At 42.0% G+C, this 26487-nt stretch overlaps 1 protein-coding gene across 1 annotated transcript; it reads right to left on the minus strand.

Annotated features, from left to right (window-relative positions):
• Nucleotides 1-24346: 24346 nt before the first annotated feature.
• On the minus strand, nt 24347-26251 carry LOC147444182 (uncharacterized protein At5g65660-like). Its single transcript, XM_086526886.1, has 2 exons — nt 25575-26251; nt 24347-25213 (listed from the first exon to the last, which is right to left on the minus strand). Exons 1-2 carry the CDS (start codon nt 25827-25829, stop codon nt 25070-25072), a joined length of 399 nt encoding a protein of 132 aa, XP_086383012.1. The 5' UTR covers nt 25830-26251; the 3' UTR covers nt 24347-25069.
• Between the last annotated feature and the right edge of the window lie 236 nt (nt 26252-26487).

The raw sequence follows: 26487 nt of genomic DNA on the forward strand, positions 1-26487 counted from the left end.
ACCATACTAGGTCAAACTTAGATATTGTTTTTAAAAAAAATGGACCACTACTACCGGGGGGCCAAGCCCTTGAATGTATTATGATACTCTGTACTTCTGGAGAGTCGAGCGTGATCAATGTCGTCTGCTCTCATGGCGTAGTGAAGGCGGCCTTCTTCCCCCCTGACTATCGATCCCCATTGATGGCCATAGGTGTGCAGCTCTATGCTATCACACACTCATGGTGGAGTGTGGCCTAGCTCTCTCGATATCGTGGCACAACATATGGACAAGACCTGTCTCCTCCTGCTATAAAAACAGGTGAGGGTGCATCTCTGCCCCTCACTTAGCCATTGTGGGTGTGTTGAGTTATTTTGTAAAACACCTCTTGTCTGCTTTACTACCAAGGAGAATGGAGCTCTCCACGCAGGTGACTCAGGTGTTCAATCTTACCCCTGCTTTGTTTGCTGGTTTACTACACTATTTATACATGATTAAAAAGGTTCTACTCTAGGGAAAGTGGTCTTACCTTATGCTTGTGGCAAGCACACATACTGTGAAATAAAAACTATGGCTATGGTAGTCTTGTAAATTGTTTGCAAACGGAGTTTTCTGTTGCTCCTCCTGACCGTGGACTGATTAGGTCACCTCTGTGGTTTACTGTCGGGGAATGTTGGACACTACATATTAAGATGGTTTGGCATCTCTTGGGCAGATCAATGGAAGTGACTAGATGTAATAACTATGGCATATTTTGGTGGGTAGTGGTTGTTCTGCTGCTTTATTTGAAAGGGAACTTTGGGTAGTTAAGCTCGTTACTGCCTATAGTTTTATGAATGGGTTTTTCATAACCAAGCTCTTATCTGCTTGTATTGAAAATACTGTACATGGAAAAAATCTGTTAGGCCTAGGTATTATTGATGGCCTTGGGATCGCTTGTGCATAAAAAATGACGGTCGGTGTTTTTGATTGAAAGTAAAACTTGCATAGAAGCTGGGGCTTGCCACAGTATGATGAAATGGCTCTGTAAACTTCCGCTGAAGGACTTCACCTCTGCATAAAGTATTATGTGTGTGTAGGGCAGTATGTATGTGGTTGGGAGTATGATGGTTGGCTTGGCTTAATGGCCGTTCTTAACATTTGCTACATATTGCTTGACGAAAACTGTTTCTTTGTACCGATTATGGAAATGGAAGCAACATTTTGGTGATGACCTACTGGTCACTTGGCTCTGCGTTTAGCCGCTGCAAGACATGAAAAAACCCAGCATATTTAACTGGTTTTTTTGGCCGGACACTACAGTCCGTGATAACTTGGCCTTTTTTGAAGGTAAGTATATAGCAGTTAATTTTTTTTTCGGCCATAAAAAAGGGCTATGTAGAGCCGGACACTACTGTTATTAAATGCTGCTAATGACTTATGGATATGAAGGTAAGTATATGGTCGGGTTTTGTTTCGGCTTGGGTATAGCTTCCAAGCTATTGCTCTTAAAAATGAGGTTCTACTCCAAAAATGAGGGAGTCTTGCTACTCTGTTTTGACAGGTTACACTGGTGTCTTATTGGTTATAAAAAGTGAGGTAGTCATCATCACCATTTGATACCTTTGGTTGGCAAAAACTAGTCGGATTTCACATCTCTTTGTGTAAAGAAATGCCTTTGATACCTTGGGTTTACTGATTTTGAAGGTAAGTATATGGTTGCTTTTTTGTCTTAAGCATAGCTACTATTCTATGGCTCTTGAAATAATTTGACTTTTGATGGACTTCACCATCTAGAAGATAGACTGTAAAGTAATAAGAAAGACTGCTAACATACCAATTCTAAAATGAAAAAACTAGCTTGTCTAAAGTAATTAAAACCTATAAGATGGACATGGATAACAACTGATATAGTTCATTGATACCTGTAAAACACATCCAAGGCTAACAGAATTGTTGTTTTGTTTGGATAGATGCAGGTAAGGACTCTATCTTATCTTGGATGGCTTTCTTTTCTTTGACAAGCAACATTTCTGTAATGAAATACTCACTCAGGAACGGGGAAGTTCTTTTACTTCTAGTCTTACTGAAAGAGGATCTCTTTCCTACAATCATTTTACCTAAATAATTCTAATACTGAGTTATTTTTGTACATATTAGTTCATTATTCCTTGGACAACTATCTTTTGAATGTAAAATTTCAATTATGTCTTATTAGTTAAGATTTAAACAGCTACACACACATGCACGCACGTGCGCGCACGCGCACACACACACACACACACACACACACACACACACACACACACACACACACACACACACACACACACACACACACACACACACACACATCACAAGAAAAACAACACTGGAAAAGATTTGAAGGTGAGAAACTCATCAAAGGGGGAGAAATCAACAACTTTTTGGTAGCAATGGGCAATCAAAGCTTAGCAGAAGCAAACCGCACAACCAAGGGAAAATTGGAAGGCATAGTGTGTGTGGTGTGCACACACACACAATAAGGATCTGCAGGTCAAATGGGTTGGGCATCCATTGGAGAGAAACCAAGTAGCAAATTGAGCAAGCTTGCAACAAAGCAAGGGCATGATGCTATCAAACAACCAACAGAAGATCGAGTGCATGTGTGATTCACACACACACACACACACACACACACACACACACACAGAGCCCAATAGCAATACTAAGAAGGCAAACATTTCTTTTTTCTTCTTCTTCTGAGGCGCATTCACACACCAGAACAAGTGTAAACTCTCGATAGATTGGCAAAATCGGAATAGAGTGAAGGACATTAAGAGAGCGTATTGGGTCTCCTTGGTTCACACACACACACACACACACACACACACACACACACACACACACACACACACACACACACACACACACACACACACACACACACACACACACACACACACACACACACACACACACACACACACACACACACACACACACACAGAGCTTGGCAAAAACAAAAGAAAGCAAAAATTTCTTTTTTCTTCTTCTTCTACGATGCATTCACACACTTGAACGAGTATGAACTCTCAATAGATTAGCGACATTGGAATAGAGCAAGGGATAGAGAGAGTGTATCGATTCTCCTCCGGTAAAGATTCGGCATCACACATGTTTGGATAGTGCAAGTTCACACGAGTGAGTAAGCCTAGGAAATCACTTGGCATTGGCCCGACATCAAAGAATTTCTCACCAATTTCTTGACTCGGCTTGGCTTCGGCTTTGGCTTGGCTTCTCGACATAGCTGGAGCGGATTGGATCCAAAGATTGGCTTATTGAAATTAGCTCTTAAACCTGGCATCAAATTGGTGATTTGACGGCTAGAAATTCGACCTCAAGCTGGAGAGAGAGAGAGAGAGAGAGAGAGAGAGAGAGAGAGAGAGAGAGAGAGAGAGAGAGAGAGAGAGAGAGAGAGAGAGAGAGAGAGAGAGAGAGAGAGAGAGAGAGAGAGAGAGTCTTTTCTCTCCTCTAGCTTGCATCCGGAGAGGCTCAGTTCCGCAGTGTCTCCTTGATGGTATTTCAACTTTGATGGTTTTCCATTTTCTAGCTTTTGGCCACACATACTGACACATACGGCTCCGACGGACCATTTGTAGTGGATTTCCCTTGAGTGTGCTTGGCTCTTGGACGGTGTTTACAACCATAGGTGGCTCGTTGTACTTTGTGTTTGGTTTCCATTCAATGACTTTCCTAACCATGAGGTAGTGTGTGTCAAGAGATTCCAAGTGTTTTGCTCACAGTTTACGTATTCCTGGTAGTGCAAGCTATGTGGCACATATAATGTTCATGTATGACTAGTGGGGCATTCCATAGAGTGGTTTAAGCACATTTTTGTGAAGTTTATGATATGTATGCATATGCAGATGCAGCTTGAGCTAGGTATAGCTCACTGGTAATAGGCTCACAGGTTTACAAGTACTTTGAACAGGTGCATTTGACCATAGAGACACTCATTCAGGAGTGAGCTTCATTGCCAAGTTTTTGGTAGTTTCATGTATACCATTTGTGGATCTGTTTACTAAGACATTGACTGTTTGTTTTCATCTGGATTTGGTGAGATTTTTGAGTTTTTACTTAATTTTCAAGGGAAATTTTGCTAGATTTTTTTCTAGATTCTCACCATGTTTTATGCGTATCTGCAATTTTGTTTAGTGGTCAAGTTTGACTCCCATTTTGACCGGTGTTGTAAGCTTGGACACAATTTTGTGTTATTGTACCCACTCTCATAGAAGTGAGATCTTTATATGCTCTTGTGGCTAAATATTATAGGTACTCATAGGCTATACATGTTTTTTGCATATTTTTATAGGCAGTTATCTTGTGGGATGCATTTTGAGCTTGTTTGCTCACTAGTTGTGTATATGGTTATGCGCTTTACCTCACTTGAGCTGTTTGTCCCAGGTTGCATGCCTGTATGGAAAATTGTGGAGCTATGTTTATGCATACACAAACATTGGTTTTAATGTAATTGATTATGGTTTTCATGATTGTGTAGCGGTCAAGTGACATCTCACTTTGTTGCGAGTTCGGCATGGTCTATGGTTGAGATTTTGCTTGAGGTTTTGCTCAGTTTATAGAGGAGACTCTACCAGTTTTCTCCCAGGATTTCTCGCCATAGTTTCTTGGCATCATAAGCAAACATGTGTGACACGTCAGAGTCGATAGGATGACTCATGAGAGGGCGGTCTTGTAGTTACTGATTCTTCCGTTCTTGGCATTGTGGTCACACAAGGCACATTAGGTGCCACCATTTTAGATGTGTGAGGTAGCAATGGAGATCTATGCATGATGCAAATGCTATGTAGAAGATAGGAACAACCCCTAGAAATATTGGCAGATATTAGAATCTTCTAGAAGTAGTAACCAACGAGGTACCACATTAACTGGCATTGCACAATCAATCAGAGACCAGTCTGGGAGCCTATAAATTGGACTCACTTCATTTTTTGAAGGACTTTTGTAATCATCTTGTAATGACATCTTGTATTATTGCGCTCTCTCTATAACTCCAAAGCCATTTTTCGTCATACTTAATACCCACCAGTTGTACATTGACTAGTCTGCATACATTTTTAGTTCTAGTTCTAGTCATAGTGTCTTGTAATTTCATTTTCTAGTTCTATCTTCCAGTACTCTAAAGTGCTATCTGAATTCTCTGAGTCTAACATCTTTAAGTACCAACCTGGATTAGTTGTTTGCTGAACACATCCAACTCATTTCATTTTGGTGATCACGGTGCTTTGAGCTCAATTTCTTTATGACAGACAAGCAGCTAGGTATTAGAATTATTGTATGTCAACAATGGCAACTAGAAGGAGCACAAGATGCCGACGACCAACCACTCAATTCAAAGGAGAACCCCAACAAAGTCAATCCGATTCCAGAGGAGATAGAATCATGCTCTGACATTGATCACCACCATGGGAATGAGATTGGTGTTGCTTCAAGAGGGGGCACTGTTGAGGAATCACGGGATTTGTAGCATTTCAGGCATCAGAGAGCTGAAAAGGTTGAAAGGAGAAGTAGGTCTCATGGGTCTCATAAAAGTCAAAAACATACTGATGAACATTCCAACAACCTAAAAATTTCCTTTTCAGTATTCAAATGTTAGCGGCGGGACACATCCAATGGAGGATGATTGCCCGACAGGATATTATTTTTTGTAATTATTCCTTAATTGAGAAAAAATGTCATTTGAGGATTGTAAATAGTGGGGCTTGCAGAAGCTTCCAGATTGTATCCCATTTTTGACATTTAGACTGAGTGAATGGTTAAATTGGAACATTAGGGTTTGAGATTGTAAGGTATTTATATCACTTTTGACCTTAATGCAAAAAACCTTTGTCATTTTATAAGTTTTGTCTGTGTGAGTTGAGCGTACTGTGTGTACGAGAGAGAGTGAGAGTTTTATCTTGATGCTACGCGCGCACCGGTGGTCGGAATTGAGTGCGGAGAAGTGTAGCATGTTGCCGTAATTGCAAGTCTTATAAGTGGTATCAGAGCGTATTGTTGTGAGACTTTATTATTATCATCATTATTACTATCATAAAATCTAATATCTAACCAACCCAAATGATTTTCTAATATTAAATTGATCATTTAATGTGGGATAATAAACGGGAACAAGGTTAGAATATAGACATGTGCTTACGGATTTATCTCAACATGGGGCCAATGGTAAAGGGGTCCAAATGAGAGATGGTCTGTCAAAGATCAAGGTTAACTAATGGAGCTTAAAAGACCTTAGGGTTAGCTTAATAAAAAACCTCCAATGGTTAGTGTTAAAAGTCCTTTGACCTTAGGCAAGCTAGGGTTGAGCTTGAGGTGGGAACCCGACCTAAGCTTGAGGTGCTTGTCATGCTTGATGACTAAGGTGCGTGCTTGATGACTAAGGTGCTTGAGGTGCTTGTCGTGCTTGATGACTAAGGTGCGTGCTTGATGACTAAGGTGCTTGAGGTGCTTGTCATACCTAACGAGGAAGGTGCTTGAGAAGCTTCCCATGCATGGGGGGTAAGGTGCTTGAGTCAAAAAGAGACCCTACAAACTTAATGAGGAAGGTGCTTGAGAAGATTCCCATGCATGGGGGGGTAAGGTGCTTGAGTCAAAAAGAGACCCTACAAACTTAATGAGGAAGGTGCTTGAGAAGCTTCCTATACATGAAAGTCCCAAAGTTAGGGGAATCTTTGACTTAACCTTCCACTGACCCAAAGGGCACCCCTTTTCTCAAGGGGCACATGGGACACATGTTCGACTCTCCCTATGCTTAGCCACATGATGTGCTTGAATGCTATTGGTTGGACTAAAGAGGGGTCCAATGAGCTTCTAGTTTCATCCAACAAATATCTACATATTTTCAAGCTCTCTCTCTCTCTAAGGGGTAAGGAGGACACTTGTCCAAAGACTACCCATGTACTTGAATGCATGCTGCATGTGATTGGATAGGGGAGAGGGGTCCAATGAGCTTGAAACATGTGTAAAAGCTACATCTCTCCACAAGCAAGCAAGGGGGGTGCTGGGGGGATATACACTAGACACACACACACTCATTTTGTGGATTCATTCTCACTTGGGGAAAGTTGAGGAGCTCCACCTCCTTCTCCAAGCTTGTGAGAAGTGAGAGCCTACACCAATACTCTTGGCTATGGAATGAAAATCCAACCAAGAGCCATGCTTCAATGCTTAAGCTTGACATCTTCTCCATCTTCATTACTATGCTATTATGTATGCTAGCAAGAAGAGTGATGATAAGTGAAGAACTATTTCTCTTTCCTATGGAATGTTTCTCCTTCCTCTTCCCTATCCTCATTCCCCACTAGCTCTCTCCACCTTCAAAGGTGTTTGAGACCTTGGGACTGAGGCTTGGGATAGTTAATGCTTTCTACAAAGTTTATGTTATGTTTGTGATGCATGAAGCTTTCCATCTGCATTGCATGACCTAGGTCACAAGGAACACAAAGATTGTATTGTACCAAGTCTCTCTTGATGGGAGAAACTATAATACAAATTCCTATTGGAGGGGGGAACGACTCCGTATGAATCTGGTCCTCAGCTATTGTCATGTTCTCTAATCTCACTCTCTCACTCACTCTCTCTCTCTCTCTCTCTCAAAAGTATTCACCTCGGGAGCTTTGGTCTTAATAATGGAGTCTTTTAGACTTGCCTACGTCTTTACCATTATTGAGCCATAAGAAGTCGGAAAGGAGCTATCCCTCAGCAACTTCGCTATGTTAGACTCACTCCACTACTCTCTATAATTAACCAATTCGAGCCGTGGGTGTAGATACTTAAGTGCCTATTTTCAAAGGCTAAGAGGAGTAGAAACTAAGGTTTTGAATTTCCAAATCATACACTAAGTAAACACATAAGTTTAATTAACATGGCTGACAATAACCAAGAGAGTAGAATGAACATTGGTAACTTTGATTTTGCACATGAAGATGCTAATGATGATGCCCCCATATTTGCTAATTATCTTATTACTAGGTTGTAATAAGCTATGGGCAACCCCGCTTTGCAATCCGAAGTTGCTCAACAACTTCGTGCTTATGGGATTTTCTTTCCTCTCCAAGAGGAAATAGAGCTTAGGAGGCCTCTTGATGAGACCCCCAAAAGAAGACTCTCTCCTATACGAGAGGAGGAATCCAAAGAACAAGAAAGTAATGAATCCCTAAGTTCCTCCGAAGATGTGGCTCCACAAAGACGGCAGACTAAACAATCGCCAACTCTTCCCAAGAGGAAACGGTTAACCCATAGTCCTTCTCCTCATCACTTTGAAAAGGAAAGAGAGGAAACAAAGGAAGAAAAGGACAAGAAAGAGGTCACCCTCTTCTCCTTCTTCTTCACCTTCCTCCTCTTCCGACGAAAGCAATAGTTATTCTCCTAGAGAATACAAGAGGGGAGGACATCGCAAATCTTATCCTGCATGGCCAAGGTCACAAAAGCTCAAGAAGTTCAAAGAGGGAGGAAAGAGACGAGGGCTTTGCGGAGTCCTCCAGGCTACACCATGTAGCTATGCACTTCCAAAAATGGCTTGTCAATGGTGGGCTAGCCTTCGTGGCAACAGCGAAGTCCCAAAGACATGGAAAACTCTACGAGTTTCCATCATGAAGAAATTCCTTGCAAGTGATGCAAAGGACAAAGTGCTTACCAAATGGTGAAGTGTAAAGCTTCTCTCTCATGAGTCTATCCACAAATATGTGGACAAGTTTTGGGATTTACGTCTCAAGGCTACTCTCTTTCAAAAGATAGATTTTTCCGTGCAAAAGAAACAATTCTGTGCGGGATTACCCAAAGAGATGGCCGAGTATGTCAACTCTCAACGGCCTGGTTCTATCACCGAAGTAATCCACCACACCATGGTTGCTTTGCGCATCAATTTCCAACAAGGGGCTAGACGGAATGTCAAGCCCATGGAAAATAAAGACAAAAGTAATGCCAAGAGGAAAACCAATGCCTAAAATTCTTACCAAGGCTATTCCAACAACAAGAACAATCGATCCAAGGAGAAGGGAGTTTACAAAGGTAGATATAAACTCTCTCCTAAAGAGCTAGAAGCTTTTGTAAGGACCACAAATTTTTTAAGTGTGGGGAGCAAGGCCATGGTTATCGTCCTTTCCCCAAGAGAATTGCCCGCAAATGTGACTTTTAGAGCCTCTATGTTTGAAGCTCCAAAAGAGGATGCTCATCGCCAAGGATTTCTCCTTTCCTATGTTTGGGGAAAGATGCAAGAGCATGATGCCTTTATTTTGTTTGACCCTAGTTCAACTCACAACTTCATATCCATGGAGTTGACCACTAAGCTAGGCATACAAGCCCACGAGATGGAAGATGTATTGAAAGCCGATGGAGCTATCAAGGGACAAGACATCTCAGTTACTTCCTTAATTGGAAAATTAAGGCTTCATGTCCAAAGCTATGTGGAAAAAAAGGATTTCTTCATCCCCCCTCTCAAACATGAGAATGTTATCGTTGGGGCACCATGGTTTAACCACATGGCTTCCAACATGAAGTTCCCTGAAGGAGAATCTACTTCACCTGCAGGGAAGAGAGCATTTACATAGATGCTAATGAGTCGGGGAACACCATATCCTTGCAATAAAGGGAACCAAGAGGAATTAGAGTTGTCTAATTTCCTAAATGGATCCCAAGATGTTTTTTGATTGATGACATCCCTAGTGAGCTACCTCTATAATGAGGGATGATGACCATGCAATTGAGCTCCTACCAGGAAGCTCACTGCCTAACAAGCCTCCTTATCGAGTTTCACAAGATCAACAAGAGGAGATCATGAGGCAAGTGCATGAATTGGTGGAAAAAGGGATGGTGAGGTCTAGCTCCTCTCCATTTTTTTCACCAATGCTTTTAGTGCAAAAGAAAGACGACACATATCACATGTGTGTCAACTTTAGAGAACTAAATAAGATTACTATCAAAAAAAGATTTCCTGTGCCGCAGGTAGAAGATCTATTTGATAATTTACATGTTTTGGCCTGACAAATCCTCTTGCCGCATGATGGACAAAAATCTTCAGGCCATTCAAATTCTCTTGTGGAGTACAAGCGACACCTCCAGGTAATCATTCAAGTTGTGAGAGAGAATAAGATTTTCATTAATAAAAAGAAAAGTGAATTTCTCCTACAAGAGATTCAATATTTAGGTCACATTATCTCTAAAGATGGCACCCGTATGGATCCAACAAAGTTAGAGATAATAAAAGGATGGCCTAATCCAAGGAATCTGCCGGAGGTACGAAGCTTCATAGGTATGTGTGCATACTATAGATGCTTCATAGAAAAAATTCTCGCTAATAGCAAGCCCATTACATGACTTAACAAAAAATAATGTTAAGTATTCATGGACTGCAAAAGTGCAAAAAGCTTTAAAGAAGCTTAAGGAGAATCTTATCTCTCAAGGTGTGCTCACAATACTAGATCTTTCAAAGCCATTTGAGATCCAATGTGATGCTTGTGGTAATTGCCTTGGAGCTATTTTGCTTCAAGAAGGGCATGCCATAGCATATGAGAGTCAAAGACTCAACTTTGATAAGTGAGTATTGGGCAAATACGAAAAAGAGCTACTAGCTATTCTATATGCCCTAAAAACGTGGAAACACTATCTCTTGGGGACTCCATTCATCCTACGAATGGATCACAAAGCCTCAAGAGCTTCATGATGCAAACCAAGATCTCTGACAAAAAAATGAGGTGGGAAAATTTCCTTTGCAATTTAAATGTCATATTACTCACATTGTTGGCAAGCACAATCAAGTGGTCGAGGCACTTTCACAGCGACCAAGGGTAAATGTGGTGTCTATAACAACTCACAATGATCTATCTTTTATGATAGATTGGTATGCTACTGACCAGGAACTTAAGTATGTAATTACAGCCTTTCCATTAGGGAAGAAAAAGAACCATTCACCTTGAAGGATGGTTATCTTCAAAATGGCAATAGGCTATGTGTTAATCACCCATACAATAAGAAAGTCATGTATGAATCCCATACTTCTCCTTATGCAAGGCAAAGAGGGAATCCAAAATATACTCTTCAAGGAGTAGAAAAAAGTAAACATACAAGAGTATGTTTCAAAATGCGTGGTATACCAAAAGTTGAAATTTGATCGAGGGAAGAAACTTGGATTGTTTCAGTCGACAGGCTTAACAAGAAAACACACTCTATGCATGTCAAGAAGACTATTAAGGCACATCAAATGGCAACCCTCTTTAGATCTCAAATTTTCAAGCATTATGGCTTTCCAACATCCATAGTGTCGGACAAAGATCCTAGAATGACCAGTAATTTCTAGAAGGGTCTCTTTTCGAATCTAAGAAGTAGATTAAATTTCTCTTTCGGCCATCATCCACAAACGGATGACCAAAGTGAAATAACTAATCTAATGATTCTTGAATCTACTAAAAGCCTATGTGATGGAAGTAGATCAACGTTCTCAATGATAGAAGTATCTAACTTTATAGAGTATATGTACAATGATTTTGTACATACTTCTTTGGGGAAAGTACCTTTTGAGGTTAAAGAAGTAAGATCCAAAAATCCCTTACTACTTAAAGTACATGGGAAGATCTTCGCTGCTAATGAATATAGCCGAGACCTACAAGAATCTTTGAAGTCGCGGAGCGGAGCGTGGGTCAACTCTCTCTCACACACACACACAGTGAGCTTACACAATACATTACGTAGAGAACTGTTAGAAGGGTTATCTACCAATACCTTAGTATTCACAAAGTATATGTAAGTATATACAAAGAGTTAGAGGTAAGTGAGTTAGGCGGGCGGCCGGCCATATCCGCATAAGAGGCCACTTGGGCTTTAATCCCACCAACCTCCCACTTAAAGTCCAATGTGGCACTTTAAGTAACTGTAAATCTATGAACATAAATGTACAAAGATTTACATGGCTGCCATCTATCCAATGCCCAATAACTCACGACAATGCACAAAGCCCTCTCCTAGAAGTCCCTTTGTGAGTAGATCAGCAGGATTGTCCTTGGTGTGGATCTTCAGCAGTTGTATCTGCTTGTCTTCAAGTACTTCCCTAATGAAGTGATATTTCACATCAATATGCTTAGTCTTCGAATGGAACACTGGATTCTTTGCCAATTGTATAGCACTTTGACTATCGCATTGATTCCCAAGTCTGCTACCAATCTACCAAGCCAAATAGCTTCTTTGCATGCCTCATTTGCTGCAACATACTCAGCTTCAGTAGTAGACTGTGTAACACAATCTTGTAATCGAGATCTCCATGATATGGCACCTCCAGCCAATGTAAAGACATAGCCTGATGTAGATCTCCTCTTATCCAAGTCTCCTGCATAATCTGAGTCAGTGTATCCTCTGACACTCAAATCCTGACTACCATAGCATATGCGCATACTCTTTGTATGTTTTAAGTATCTCATGATACCTTTCACTGCCTCCCAATGTTTCTTGCCTGGATTTGACATATATCTGCTAACCACTCCCACTGCAAATGCAATATCCGGACGTGTAGCAATCATTGCATACATCAAACTACCCACTGCAGACGCATATGGAATCTTATCCATTTCAGCCTTTTCTTCCTCAGACACATGACAATCTTGTTTGCTAAGTTTCACATATGGTGGCAATGGAACACTCAATGCCTTTCCCTTCTCCATATTGAAACGTTGCAAAACCTTGTCAATATACTCTGTTTGAGATAACCAAATCAACTTCTTTGATCTGTCTCTCTCAATGCGCATACCAAGTATATGACTTGCCTCACCCATGTCTTTCATGTCAAACGATTTTGCCATCTTTGACTTCAAAGCTGAAATTTCTTCCAAGTGTTTGCCAGCAATCAACATGTCATCCACATACAAAATAAGGATCAGCCAACTGCCATCCTTAGCCTTCTTTGTATATAGACAGTGATCGAACTCACTACGTTTGTAGCCTTGAGAAAGCATAAACTGGCGGAACTTATGGTACCATGCCCTCGGTGATTGTTTTAAGCCATAAAGACTCTTTAACAACTGGCATACCAAATGTTCCATGCCTTTCTCAACAAACCCTTCTGGCTGCTGCATGTAAATTTCCACATCTAAATCACCATGCAAGAACGCTGTCTTGACATCCATTTGGTGCAACACCAAATCCAATATAGCAACCAATGCAAGAAAGCATCTCAATGTAGTCATCTTGACCATTGGAGAGAAGACTTCATCAAAGTCAATGCCTTGTTCTTGCTTAAAGCCCTTGGCAACAAGCCTTGCTTTGTACTTTGGCTGACTATCATGAGCGGTGATCTTATACCTGTAAACCCATTTACAAGGTAGAGCCTTTTTGCCCTGTGGTAATTTAACCAACTTCCATGTCTGGTTTTTATGCAGAGCTGTCATCTCTGACTGCATGGCCAACTGCCATTTTCTCGAGTCAACCACTTGTGATGCTTCCTTGTAACAAGATGGTTCTCCGCAATCTGTGAGCATGACATAATTTATAGATGGCACATAACGATCAGGTGGTTTGGAGACACGCTCAGAACGTCTCACCACAATTGATTCTACCTCTCTAGCCACTATAGGCTGTTCCTGAGCCTGACCATGCTGTCTTGATGTGCTAGCACTAGGTCCATCTTCCCTGAAGACAACTCTTCTGATCTCCTCTGTCTTCTCTGGCTTAGCGTGAAACTTGGCTTCATTGAAATGCACATGATTGCTAAGAATAAGCTTTCTGGACTTAGGATCCCAAAGCCGGTAACCCATCTCGCCCGATTCTCCGTAGCCAAGAAATATACACTTCTTGCTCTTTGGTTCTAACTTATTTCTGAACTCCTTAGGAATATGGCTATAAGCTTCACAACCAAAGACTCTGAGATGCTTAAACGAAGGTGCCTTGCCTGTCCATAGCATCTCGGCCATTGCACTCTTATCCAGAACCCTACTAGGAGACCTGTTGATCAAATGGATTGCTGTAGCCACTGCTTCCACCCAAAATCCATCAGGCAACTCAGCATTTGACAACATGCTTCTGACCTTCTCTTGTATGGTCCTATTCATACGTTCTGCAACCCCATTCTGTGAAGGATTATATGGTGCAGTAAGTTCCCGCTTAATCCCTTTTGCTTCACAAAAGTCTTGAAAAGCTTTGGAAACGTACTCTCCACCATTGTCAGTTCTCAAGCACTTCAACTTCTGACCACTCTGATTCTCCACCAGCTGCAAGAATGTCTTAAAGACCTTGAGCACCTCATCCTTGTGCTTCAAGAAGTAAACCCATACTTTGCGAGAATAGTCATCTATGAATGTACAAAAGTACGTTGCTCCCCCTAGTGACAAACTAGGCATTGGTCCGCATAGATCACTGTGTACAAGAGCTAACCGTTCGTCCCTACGATTCCTCTTTGATCTGTGCGGTTCCTGTGTTTGCTTACCATAAACACAATGCTCACAAAACTCGAAATCTTGAAATGAAAAGCCAAGCAAATAACCATAATGAGAAAGTATTTCCATTCCTCTTTTTGACATATGTCCCAACCTACGATGCCACAGTGACACACTTGGCTGCTCAATCACATTAATTACATGGTTTTTAACCTCTGAAACATGTAAAGTGTACAGAGTTCCTGACTTGCTGCCATGTGCTACAGTCATTGAACCTTTGGAGATCTTCCAAGCGCTGTTCCCAAAAACTGTCACATAACCCGCATCATCCAACTTCCCTGTACTAATCAAGCTCTTTCGGATTGCTAGAACATGTCTGACATTCTTGAGCCATAAAGAAGAGCCATTCTGAAACTTCAACTGCACATCTCCCACTCCAAGTATGTCACAAACCTGCTCATTGCCAAGTCTGACATAATCTTTAGCAGCCACATATGATGTAAACCACTCTTTGTGCGGAGAAACATGTAAAGATGCCCCTGAGTCGATAATCCAATCACTCATAGCATGTCCATCCTCTGCAGTCAAGAAAATAGAATCAAGATTGCTTGTAAGGAAGATGTCACCAGCTGCTATACCAGAATCACTGTCTGAACCAGATCCTGTGACATTCACCTCTTCAATCTTCACTGAACTCTTCTTTTCATCTTGCTCAGAACTCTTTGTTTTTCCTTTTTCTTGTTTCCACTTCGTACAGTCTCGCTTCATGTGACCCTTCTTGCCACAATGGTAGCATTCTATGTCATCCTTTGACTTCGAATCACGAGACTTACTTCGGTTTTGTTCCTTCTTACCCTTCTTCTCTTTAAACTGTTGTCTCCCTCGAACGACCAAAGCACTATTGCCTTTGCCTTTGTCAATGTTCTTCCTGTTCACTTCCTCTGTGAGCAAGCTGCCTTCTACATTGGCACTTGTAAGACCTTCTGGCGCGACAGAATTACTTAACGCTGTACGAAAAGTATCCCAACTGTCTGGCAAAGTGATTAAGAGAAACATAGCCTTCACTGAATCTGGAAAGACTATCTCTTGTGCTGTTAACTGGCTGAAAATTGTGTGAAATTCATTCAGATGATTTGACATGGCTGTCCCTTCCTTCATCTTCAAATCCACCAATTTCTTGAGCCAGTAAATCTGAGAAGCAGCACTTTGTTTCTCGTACATACCACATAGCTTTTGCCATACGCCAAACGCTGTAGTCTCTTCTGCTACGTTGAAGTAAACATTTTCTGCTAGTGTCAGCATGATTGTGGAACAAGCTAACTCATCAAGCTCTTCCCACTCATCTTCAGCCATACCTTCTGGTCTCTCCCCTTTGAGCTTCAGTGGCTTCACTTGTTTTTTCTGCACCAAAACCTGCCAAATCTGCTTCTTCCAGAATGGAAAGTTTGTGCCATCCAGCTTCTTTATGTTGTAAAGAGTCTCACTTTGAGAAGATGCCATATCTGCCAAACTGTTTACTCCTGAGAAAAATCCGGCAGAGTTTCCCCTGTAAACTGGCCTCTGTACACAGTAAACAAGCTGTAATCAACAAGCTGAACACCTCTCCTCAGGAACTGTCAGTATTTTGAAAATTTTTGACAGAGTCTCCCCTGTAAACTGAGCTCTGGGAACCAAAAGATAGCTCAAAAAACAATCATAAATAGCTGACCAGTGACAAATCTAAAAAATCTCTGTAATATGCTGTCCTGTAAGCATACATTGTCTCTTCTCTGGGCGATGACAGAACCTGTATCTGTCTCAAGACTGAACCCTGAACAATGCCTCAACGGCCTGACGCATAAGATGCAATCCAGTGTCTACACAAAGTCATACATCTTAAGGGATAAAAGTCGTCGAAGAGGATGCGTGTAGAGGGGAACTCCAGCAACCTAATCCACATCACACTGGGTAACCCAGCCCCCAGTGCTTGGCTTCAAAAAACCTCACACACGACCCTCTCAGATGGCTCAGCAAACTGCCCAGAACTAGCATACATCCTATAATAGACCAATCACTGTCCTATGACCACTGCGGCGGTCTGTCTGCTAGTGTGACTCACAACTAGCAGACCCAAAATCACAGTACATCAATCTACAATACATGCCAGTGGTGTCAAGCCGTCGTATGGCCACACCTCCCCTGGAACCTGGCAAGCACAAGAAGTAGCAATGCAGACTGCAATATATATATCTGATGATATATATGTGTACCTGGTCTATAGATAATGCTCTGAAGACTAATGAGTGATGTATGTCGATGCCGATATTGATGTCGGCCACCTCCTGCTTGCCAATCTACACAAGACGGATTTCTTTGCGGCTGAAATCTATCTTCTGCTGTAGTACTCAGAACGAAATTCTGAGGGCATAAACGGCTTCAAAAGGGGGGTAAAACGACAGGTCACCTACTGGAAACGCTCCCGGAACGCCGAGTGTGAATTTTCGAACTCCGGATCCAGAATCTGCCGGAAAAGTGCGCGCGCGCGCGATTGCGCAAAACCGCACTGAACCAAGGCTCTGATACCAATTGAAGTCGCGGAGCGGAGCGTGGGTCGACTCTCTCTCTCACACACACAGTGAGCTTACACAGTACAGTACGCAAAGAACTGTTAGAAGGGTTATCTACCAATACCTTAGTATTCACAAAGTATATGTAAGTATATACAAAGAGTTAGAGGTAAGTGAGCTAGGCGGGCGGCCGGTCATATCCGCATAAGAGGCCACTTGGGCTTTAATCCCAACAATCTTTTCCAAATATCAAAGGGGTTATATCCATCTCACAGGAAAGGCAAAAAGGGATGCTACTAATAAGCACAAAAGAGCCTTAGTCTTTAAGGAAAATGATTGGGTCTTGCTAAAGTTTCTCAAAGCTCATCTGAGGCATACTACGGGCAAGAGTCCTACGGACCACCAAGAGTATGATGCTAAACTAGCAAAAAGATACTATGGTCCTTAAAATTCTTAAGCCAGTCAATGAGATGGCTTATCAATTGAATTTGCCCAACCATTGGCTCATGCACAATGTTTTCCATGAGAACCTACATAAGCCTTACAAAGGAGCGCCACCACAAGAAGCAATATTTGCAATTAAACATATCATGCAATCAATTCATTTCAAGAGGCCATATCCTTGATGGAAGCTCACAAAAGAACTCTATTGCACATTCATCACTGAAAGTGATCAAAATCTTATTCACCCTATGTATGTTGGGCATACCTTGAGATTGAGGCAAACCAACAAACCACAACATGGACATGACACTCATGTTGTGCCTCCAAAAGTACACCGCATTTGAGAGACATGTACACCATGACACTATTAATATTGACATTTCAACAGACAATATCTCTAACAAAAAGCTCATAAAGAAAAATTACTCTACATTCACTAGAAAGATCAAATACACATTTGCTAAGAGCAACAAAATGTTGTCATTCCCTAATCATGTTCTACATATCTTGCAATCAATGTATACCAAGAGACCACATTCCAAATATTTGCATTTGCTCACCCAAAGATCATCGATATGTGTAGAATGTGAAATAAACCTGATCTGTATCTACTCATTGAGAGACCACCGTTATGTATAGGATGCAAAATATGAAGGAGTACGAGCGGAAGTGCGACGCGAGAGAGAGTGCGAGAAGAAGAGCACGACGATATGGTGAACTCGCTCTACTGTAATGTGTAGAGCATAGTGAGTTCTTATTAGGTTTTTACAAAAGAATATGTGTACATACCTGGCGGCCCGCCCACTTACCTGGGCGACCACATTGGGCTTTATACCCCAACAACCTCCCACTTAAAGTCCAATGTGGTACTTTAAGTGTGAGAGAAGCTACTATACAAGCTAATATACAAGAGATGTAGAGAAGTGATGTACTACCCTACACCTAACTGCTTGCAAAAATGCGCAAAGCTCTCTTAGGGAAGTCCTTTTGTAAGTAGATCAGCAGGATTTTCTGTGGTGTGAACTTTGACAAGCTGAAGTTGCTTATCCTCGAGCATTTCCCTGATGAAATGATACTTCACATCCACATGCTTTGTCTTTGAGTGATAAACTGGATTGCGAGCCAATTGTATAGCACTTTGACTATCACAATATAACATAGGCATCTCTTCTTTGATTCCCAAATCTGTTACTAGTCGATTAAGCCAAATTGATTCTTTGCATGCCTCTGATGCTGCAACATATTCAGCCTCTGTAGTAGACTGAGTAACACAATCTTGTAATATAGAACGCCATGATACTGCTCCACCAGCCAATGTAAAGACATACCCTGACGTAGACCTTTGGTTGTCTAAGTCACCTGCATAATCTGAGTCTGTAAAACCCTTTACACTTAGCTCCTGACTCCCATAGCATATACACATACTCTTTGTAGCTTTCAGGTATCTCAATATTCCTTTCACTGCCTCCCAATGTTTCTTGCCTGGGTTTGACATGTATCGACTTACTACTCCCACTGCAAATGCAATGTCTGGGCGAGTAGAAATCATTGCATACATCAAACTACCCACTGTAGACGCATATGGAATCGTATCCATTTCAGCATGTTCTTCCTCAGACACAAGATAATCTTGTTTGCTAAGTTTCACATATGGTGGCAATGGAACACTCAATGCCTTTCCCTTCTCCATATTGAAACGTTGCAAAACCTTGTCAATATACTCTGTTTGAGATAACCAAATCAACTTCTTTGATATGTCTCTCTCAATGCGCATACCAAGTATATGACTTGCCTCACCCATGTCTTTCATGTCAAACGATTTTGCCATCTTTGACTTCAAAGCTGAAATTTCTTCCAAGTGCTTGCCAGCAATCAACATGTCATCCACATACAAAATAAGGATCAACCAACTACCATCCTTAGCCTTCTTTGTATATAGACAGTGATCGAACTCACTACGTTTGTAGCCTTGAGAAAGCATAAACTTGTGGAATTTATGGTACCATGCCCTCGGTGATTGTTTTAAGCCATAAAGACTCTTTAACAACTGGCATACCCAATCTTCCTTGCCTTTCTCAACAAACCCTTCTGGCTGCTGCATGTAAATTTCCACATCTAAATCACCATGCAAGAACGCTGTCTTGACATCCATTTGGTGCAACACCAAATCTAATATGGCAACCAATGCAAGAAAGCATCTCAATGTAGTCATCTTGACCACCGGAGAGAAGACTTCATCAAAGTCAATGCCTTGTTCTTGCTTAAAGCCCTTGGCAACAAGCCTTGCTTTGTACTTTGGCTGACTATCATGAGCGGTGATCTTATACTTGTAAACCCATTTACAAGGTAGAGCCTTGTTGCCCTGTGGTAATTCAACTAGCTTCCATGTCTTGTTTTTATGCAGAGCTATCATCTCTGACTGCATGGCCAATTGCCAATTCCCGGAGTCCTTTATTTGCACTGCTTCCTTGTAACATGAAGGCTCATTGCAATCAGTCAACATGACATAGTTCATAGATGGAACAAACCTATCAGGAGGTCGTGTGACACGTCCAGATCGACACACGATAGGTGGCTCAGGCTCAGCCACAACCTGTGGTTCCACTCTATCCTGTCCTTGCTCCTCTTGAGCCCTGACATTTTGTCTTGCACGTGCAGGTCCATCTTCTTGGAAGACAACTCTTCTAATCTCCTCAACCCTCTCTGGTTTAGAATGATATTTGGATTCATTAAAGTGAACATCATTGCTGCGGACAACCTTTCTGGATTCGGGATCCCAAAGTCTATACCCCATCTCACCAGAATTACCATAGCCTAGAAAGATGCAATTTCTACTCTTTGGCTCAAGTTTGTTCCTAAATTCCTTTGGAACGTGAGTATATGCCTCACAACCAAAGACTCTGAGATGCTTGTATGAGGGCATTTTGCCTGACCATACCATCTCTGGCACTGAATCCTTCTGCAAAACCTTGCTAGGAGATCTATTTACAAGATGAACAGCTGTTGATACAGCTTCAGCCCAACACCCATTTGGCAGCTATGCATTAGACAACATACTTCTGACCTTCTCTTGTATGGTCCTATTCATCCTCTCAGCAACACCATTTTGAGGAGGATTGTAAGGATCAGTAAGTTCACGTTTTATACCTTTTGACTCACAAAAGTCCTGAAAGGCCTTTGAAACATACTCTCCACCATTGTCAGTGCGTAAGCATTTAAGCTTCTTGCCACTCTGATTCTCCACAAGTGTCACAAACGTTTTGAAAACACTCAACGCTTCATCCTTGTGCTTGAGAAAAGTAAACCCATACTTTCCTCGAGTAATCATCTATAAATGTCATAAAGTAAGAAGCTCCCCCTAGAGATAGGTTAGGCATAGGTCCACACAAATCAATATGAACAAGTGCCAACTGTGTATCTCTTCTACTGCTTCTATGCTTATGTGGCTGCTGTGTTTGCTTACCATACAGACAATGTTCACAGAATTCAAAATCATTAAATGAAAAGCCAGGCAAATAACCAGAACGAGACAAGATTTCCATTCCCTTCTTGGACATATGTCCTAACCGGCTATGCCACAAAGAAACGTTCGGCTGCTCGGTTACATTGATTACATTTTTAGAGACATTTGATACATAAATCATGTAAAGTCCTCCAGAATTTACTCCATGTGGTACTATCATAGAACCCTTGGATATCTTCCACATGTTCTGTCCAAAAGTGGTGACGTAGCCAGCATCATCAAGTAAACCTGTGCTGATCAAGCTCTTTGTAATTGCGGGAACATGTCTCACATTCTTCAGCGTGAAAGAAGAGCCATTCTGAAACTTCAATTGAACATCTCCAACACCTAAGATCTCACATGTCTGCCCATTGCCTAGCCGAACATGATCTTTAGTGGTCACATAAGAGGTAAACCACTCCTTGTTTGGAGACACATGAAGTGATGCCCCTGAGTCTATAATCTAGTCACTCAGTGCATTTCCATCAGATGCTGTAAGAAGAGCTGAGTCCATTGTATTCTTCAAGAAGTAGATGTCTCCTGACACTAGACTGTCATCCTCTACAACAATGTTTGTCACATTTATTTCTTGAATCTTCACTGAGGACTTGTTCTTCTCACCATGGTCTTCAGCTTTCTCTTTGCCTTTTTCTGCTTTCCATTCTCTGCAGTCTCTTTTCATGTGACCCTTCTTGCCACAATGGTAGCATTCTATGTCACTCTTGCCTTTAGCACTGTGGGACTTGCTACGAGACTGATTCCTCTTTCCACCTTTGTACTTTTCTTTGGTCCTTCCCCTGACAACTAAGGCTGCTCTTTTGCCTTTGTCCATTGTCTTTCTATTGGTTTCTTCAGTAAGCAGACTTCCTTCTACACCTGCTATATTCAAACCATCTGGAGGTGCAGAATTACTCAAAGCTGTGCGAAAAGTGTCCCAACTTTCCGGCAATGTGATCAACAGGAACATAGCTCTAAGAGGTTCATCAAACTTGACACCTTGAGCTGACAACTGACTATAGATTGTGTTGAATTCATTCAGGTGATTGGACATAGATGTCCCTTCTTTCATCTTCAAGTCAACAAGCTTCTTAAGCCAGTATACCTGTGAAGCTGCACTCTGCTTCTCATAAAGATCACTCAGCTTTAACCATGCTTGATAAGCCGACATCTCGTATGCTACATAGAAGTAAACGCTTTCTGCCAAAGTCAGCATAATGGTAGAAAGTGCCAATTCATCCATTTCGCTCCGTTCATCTTCGTCCATATCTTCTGGTTTTATCCCCTTGAGCTTTATAGGTTTCATCTGCTTCTTTTGTACCAACACGTGCCAAATCTGCTTCTTCCACAATGGGAAATTGGTTCCATCCAGCTTCTTGATATTGTAAAGAGCAGTGTCCTGTGATCCAGCCATAGCTACGCTTCACAGTAGTTTAGTTTCCTGGGAAAAATTCGGCAGAGTTTCCCCTGTAAATTGACCTCTGAACCAATATCAACCTGTCAAATGAACCAAGAAAGCTTCAGATTCTCCAAAAATTTTGGCATAGTCTCCTTTGTAAAATGGCTCTGGTGTACTAAAAAAACAGACCAAAAAACAGCTCAAAAAACACTGTCTCTCTGACACTGTAAGCTGCGAGTAAACCTGTCCTGCACCTGTACTGTCTCTCACTGTCCTATAAGCATAGACTGCGACAATGCCTCAACGGCAGTAAAGCAAAGATGCAATCCCAACTGTCTAACTCACAGTCAATACATCCTAGCTGCCTATCTAAGGGTGCTCGAGGGATCGCTCCAAGACCTGTATCACCGAAAGGATCTCAACATTCGAGAATCCCCCAGCTCAATAAAACCTCACTCAACCCTCAACAAAGGCTGCAGTAAATCTGACAGTACATAGACTTCCCACAAAGTCATACATCCACAAATTTCCCACTATATGCTGTAACCGTTGCGGCGGTTGTTTGCTGCGTGACTCACAGCTAGCAAACCCTTAACAGACATACATCATCTCTGACAATACATCCCATGTGGAAGTACCTGCAATGTCAGGATGAAATCTGGAATATCAAGCAGCAAACACAAGCTACCTGATGAACTAGTGGATGCCGCCTACAGTCTGTGTGTAGATGCGCCCGTGTCGTATGTGACACGTCTCCAAGAACTGTGAGCCGTCCTTCGATGTGTAGACAGCCACAAATCAACACTCTAGGAGTGTTGATATCCTCAGCACCTGCAGTCGTAGGCCAAAAACTCCAAATTTGCAGAGTCGGATCTGCACCCGTCGAAACCACGTAGTCGAAAATGGCTTACGCAGACCTTTGTCGAAGCCGAATGGTGGCCGAGATGACCTCAGAATGAAATTCTGAGAACACCAAGCCCTTCGAGCTCTCCCACAGGATTTGGGGCCGTGTCTTCGTTTGTCGAATTTCACTCCAATCTGAGCTGGTGACTCTAGCCTCCTGCAGTGCTGCCTTGAGCCTCGATCTGAGCTCTGATACCAATTGAAGGAGTACGAGAGGAAGTGCGATGCGAGAGAAAGTGCAAGAAGAAGAGCACGACGATATGATGAACTAGCTCTACTGTAATGTGTAGAGCATAGTGAGTTCTAATTAGGTTTTTACAAAAGAATATGTGTACATACCTGGCGACCCGCCCACTTACCTGGGCGACCACATTGGGCTTTATACCCCAACAAAATAAACTCACTCTGTATTTCTTGAAAATTGTCCAACCTCAGTTAGTGCCTTCATGGAGCCTAGGCACCATCATCCATGCAACATTGCATTCATAGACAACACACAAAAATTGCAAAATCTATTTTCGCTTTCAAAGGTATACCACCTTCGACATACACATCGACAAAACATTGAAGTAATATACTTTCTTTTCCAAGATCCTTGTCCAATTGTCTAACCATGCATATGTCTTTAGCTTTTCAACTTCATACATAATGCCGCATGCCTTCAAGAGGCTGAGACAACTCTTTTGCAAAAGTTTCAAACTCACAAAACGTAGTGTTTGCTTATGTCAATGCGACATGCCTTCAAGTTGCTAGCATACATGCTTGCATAAGGAGAATCTAATAAATTCCATATAGAGTCCATACTCCATGCACAACAGGAAGCTCACCAAAAGCTTGGTATGCTATGCATATTGACAAAGGCAAGGACAAGCACAACCCAAAGCAATAACCGCATCATTTGCCCATTACATGCCTTCAAACTACAAGGTGGCATATGTAAAGAAACCCTCACTTAATCAAAAACACTTTCAACAACCCCACACCAAGGGGTGGCTCTTTGACACTTTGGGCACCCCAGCTTTGATGTATGTTGTGGCAATATGGGCCCCTAAAGTATCAACCACCTCATGGACACAAATTGAGAGACCAGAGATATGTATGCCAATTAGTTTGACATAGGATGGAGCTAGCTGGCTTGATGCACTTTCGTGAGCGTATAGATGTCTGCCCTTAGCCTCTAGAGATAGGGCATCCTTCTGCCCACCATATACCATGTATCTTGTATCCTAAGGATCAACCCCCCCCCCCCCCCCTTTACCAGAGGACCACATTTTGTTACTTTGTACATTTGTCCTTTCCCCATGGATGGAGGACACACACTTGATTTGTCTCATGACCCGAACTGTCCTCTCTCTCTCTCTCTCTCTCTCTCTCTCTCTCTCTCTCTCTCTCGGCGGCACCATCTTCATCCAGCCAGCAGGGACAATAGCTTCGGTAGCACCTGCACCAGAAAGATGTCGGGTAGCAGGTCCACAGCTTTGTCGGGCATCCACTAGTGTGTCGGGTAGCAGCATTAAACGCATCCACTCTGTCCACAGTGTCGATCAAGGATTCATGGATAGGCCAAGTTACCCACCTAGTAGCTTTCGGGGGTCTAGGGCTTGAGATGAGGGATAAGGGCTGAACTTTTGTGTGAGGTTTTTGACAGTAGGCAATGCCATTGCATAAGAAGGTCTTTGAAGGTAAAGATTGAGCTTAACCAGCCACTGGTATCCTCTTGTATAAGATTGAGGGGTAGAGCTGACGGGAGCTAGCTTGGTTGGTTCACTACTCATCCTCCGTGACCCGGGTGATGGTTTTGAGTGTGGCCAGTCACCCCGGCGCACTTTGTATCATCGCCCACGGGATGTGTGGGTATTGCTACAAAAAAAAGATTGAGGGGTACAATGAGGTCCTTGAAAGATCCTCTTCAACTTGTGCCATTGGTCATGTGAGCACCAATTTCTTGTTGATCTAGCTCGGGTGTTTGAGGAGGATGATATGGAGAGGGCATCGCTATAAAAGTTGGTAGTTGCTGGCCAGGCATGTACACCACAGGCACCTTGCAAGGTAGCTACACACACAAGAAAGAAGGTGTGAGAGATCTTAATCGAGCTTAATCGCCTAAACACAAGAAGTTTTGGATAGATTCTCACTATAATTTTCACATTGTGACTTCCTCAACATCATGAGCTTCTGTGAGGGAGGCACCGCATACCTAGCTAGGTACGATTGGGGGCAGGGGACCGCCGGCCCGGTGGGGGGGATCGGTGGTCCCCTGCCCCCAATCGTACCTACTTAGGTATGTGGTGCCTCTTGAGCAAAAGCTCATGATGTTATGCATTGTATGAAAAACACTGAAAAAGACTCCATTTTCTTATATGAGAAAATTTCTAAATCTTCTTATGAAACTCTTCAATATCTATTGTGTTTACCTGATCAATGGTGATGATAATTGCAATATTGTCTTCATCGACTCCTTGTGAGCTTTCCATGGCATGCATGTGATCCTCTGTTGCCTCTTTCAAGATCTTAGCCCAATGATAGCAACACAAGAACAAGAATGTCGCCCCTAGAAAGACTAAGGTCACCACAATCGTCCCCAATATGAATGCTAGGTTGGGCCTTGTGCTTGAACCCTTGGCCAACTCCTTATTAGCCATGTCCATTACATAGGTGTGAAACCCCATTACTGAACTAGCCCTAGACAAGTGGCTCTTTAAGTTAGCAAGCTCCCTTGAGGTATTAAATATGAATGTAGAGAGAGAGAGAGAGAGAGAGAGAGAGAGAGAGAGAGAGTCCCCGATTAGATTACACGTGTAAAGAAGAGAGAGGCTTTTTGCTTGCTTAGTATATGGCTACTTTGAAAGATAGTCTTTCAAGTGTAAATTTATGTAGAAAGCAAGATCTTGCATATAGCTATTGTCAAAACCAAGAGTTCTTGCTCGCTCATCCTCGCAAATAAAGTCTCCCAAGTGCTCACTCATCTACAAAGAGAAAGTGCTCACTAGGCCACACGACAGAGACTCAAGAATTGAGTGTCTCTTAGAAGTGTCTTTAGCAGGGATATTTCTAGAGCAACATGGAGAGAGTATCTTGATCAAATATCTTAAACAAGGTGGCTATGAGATTTGGCTATTTGCAAACAACTCAACCTCTTTTATAGGCTTCAATACCATGTGACCTAAAATAAAGTCACTATAGGCCATGACTTTCTTCTATTGTGATTGCATAACTTATAGAAAATTACAATGATAAACATGATTAAATCATACATTAGATTTGGTTCACGAGGATTTCCACTTTGTAGTGGGATTATATGCTATTGTACTACTACAACCTTGAATT

The sequence above is a fragment of the Adiantum capillus-veneris genome, chromosome 13 (genome assembly GCF_014529385.1).
Source record: "Adiantum capillus-veneris isolate H3 chromosome 13, ASM1452938v2, whole genome shotgun sequence".
NCBI classification, from domain to species: Eukaryota; Viridiplantae; Streptophyta; class Polypodiopsida; order Polypodiales; family Pteridaceae; genus Adiantum; species Adiantum capillus-veneris.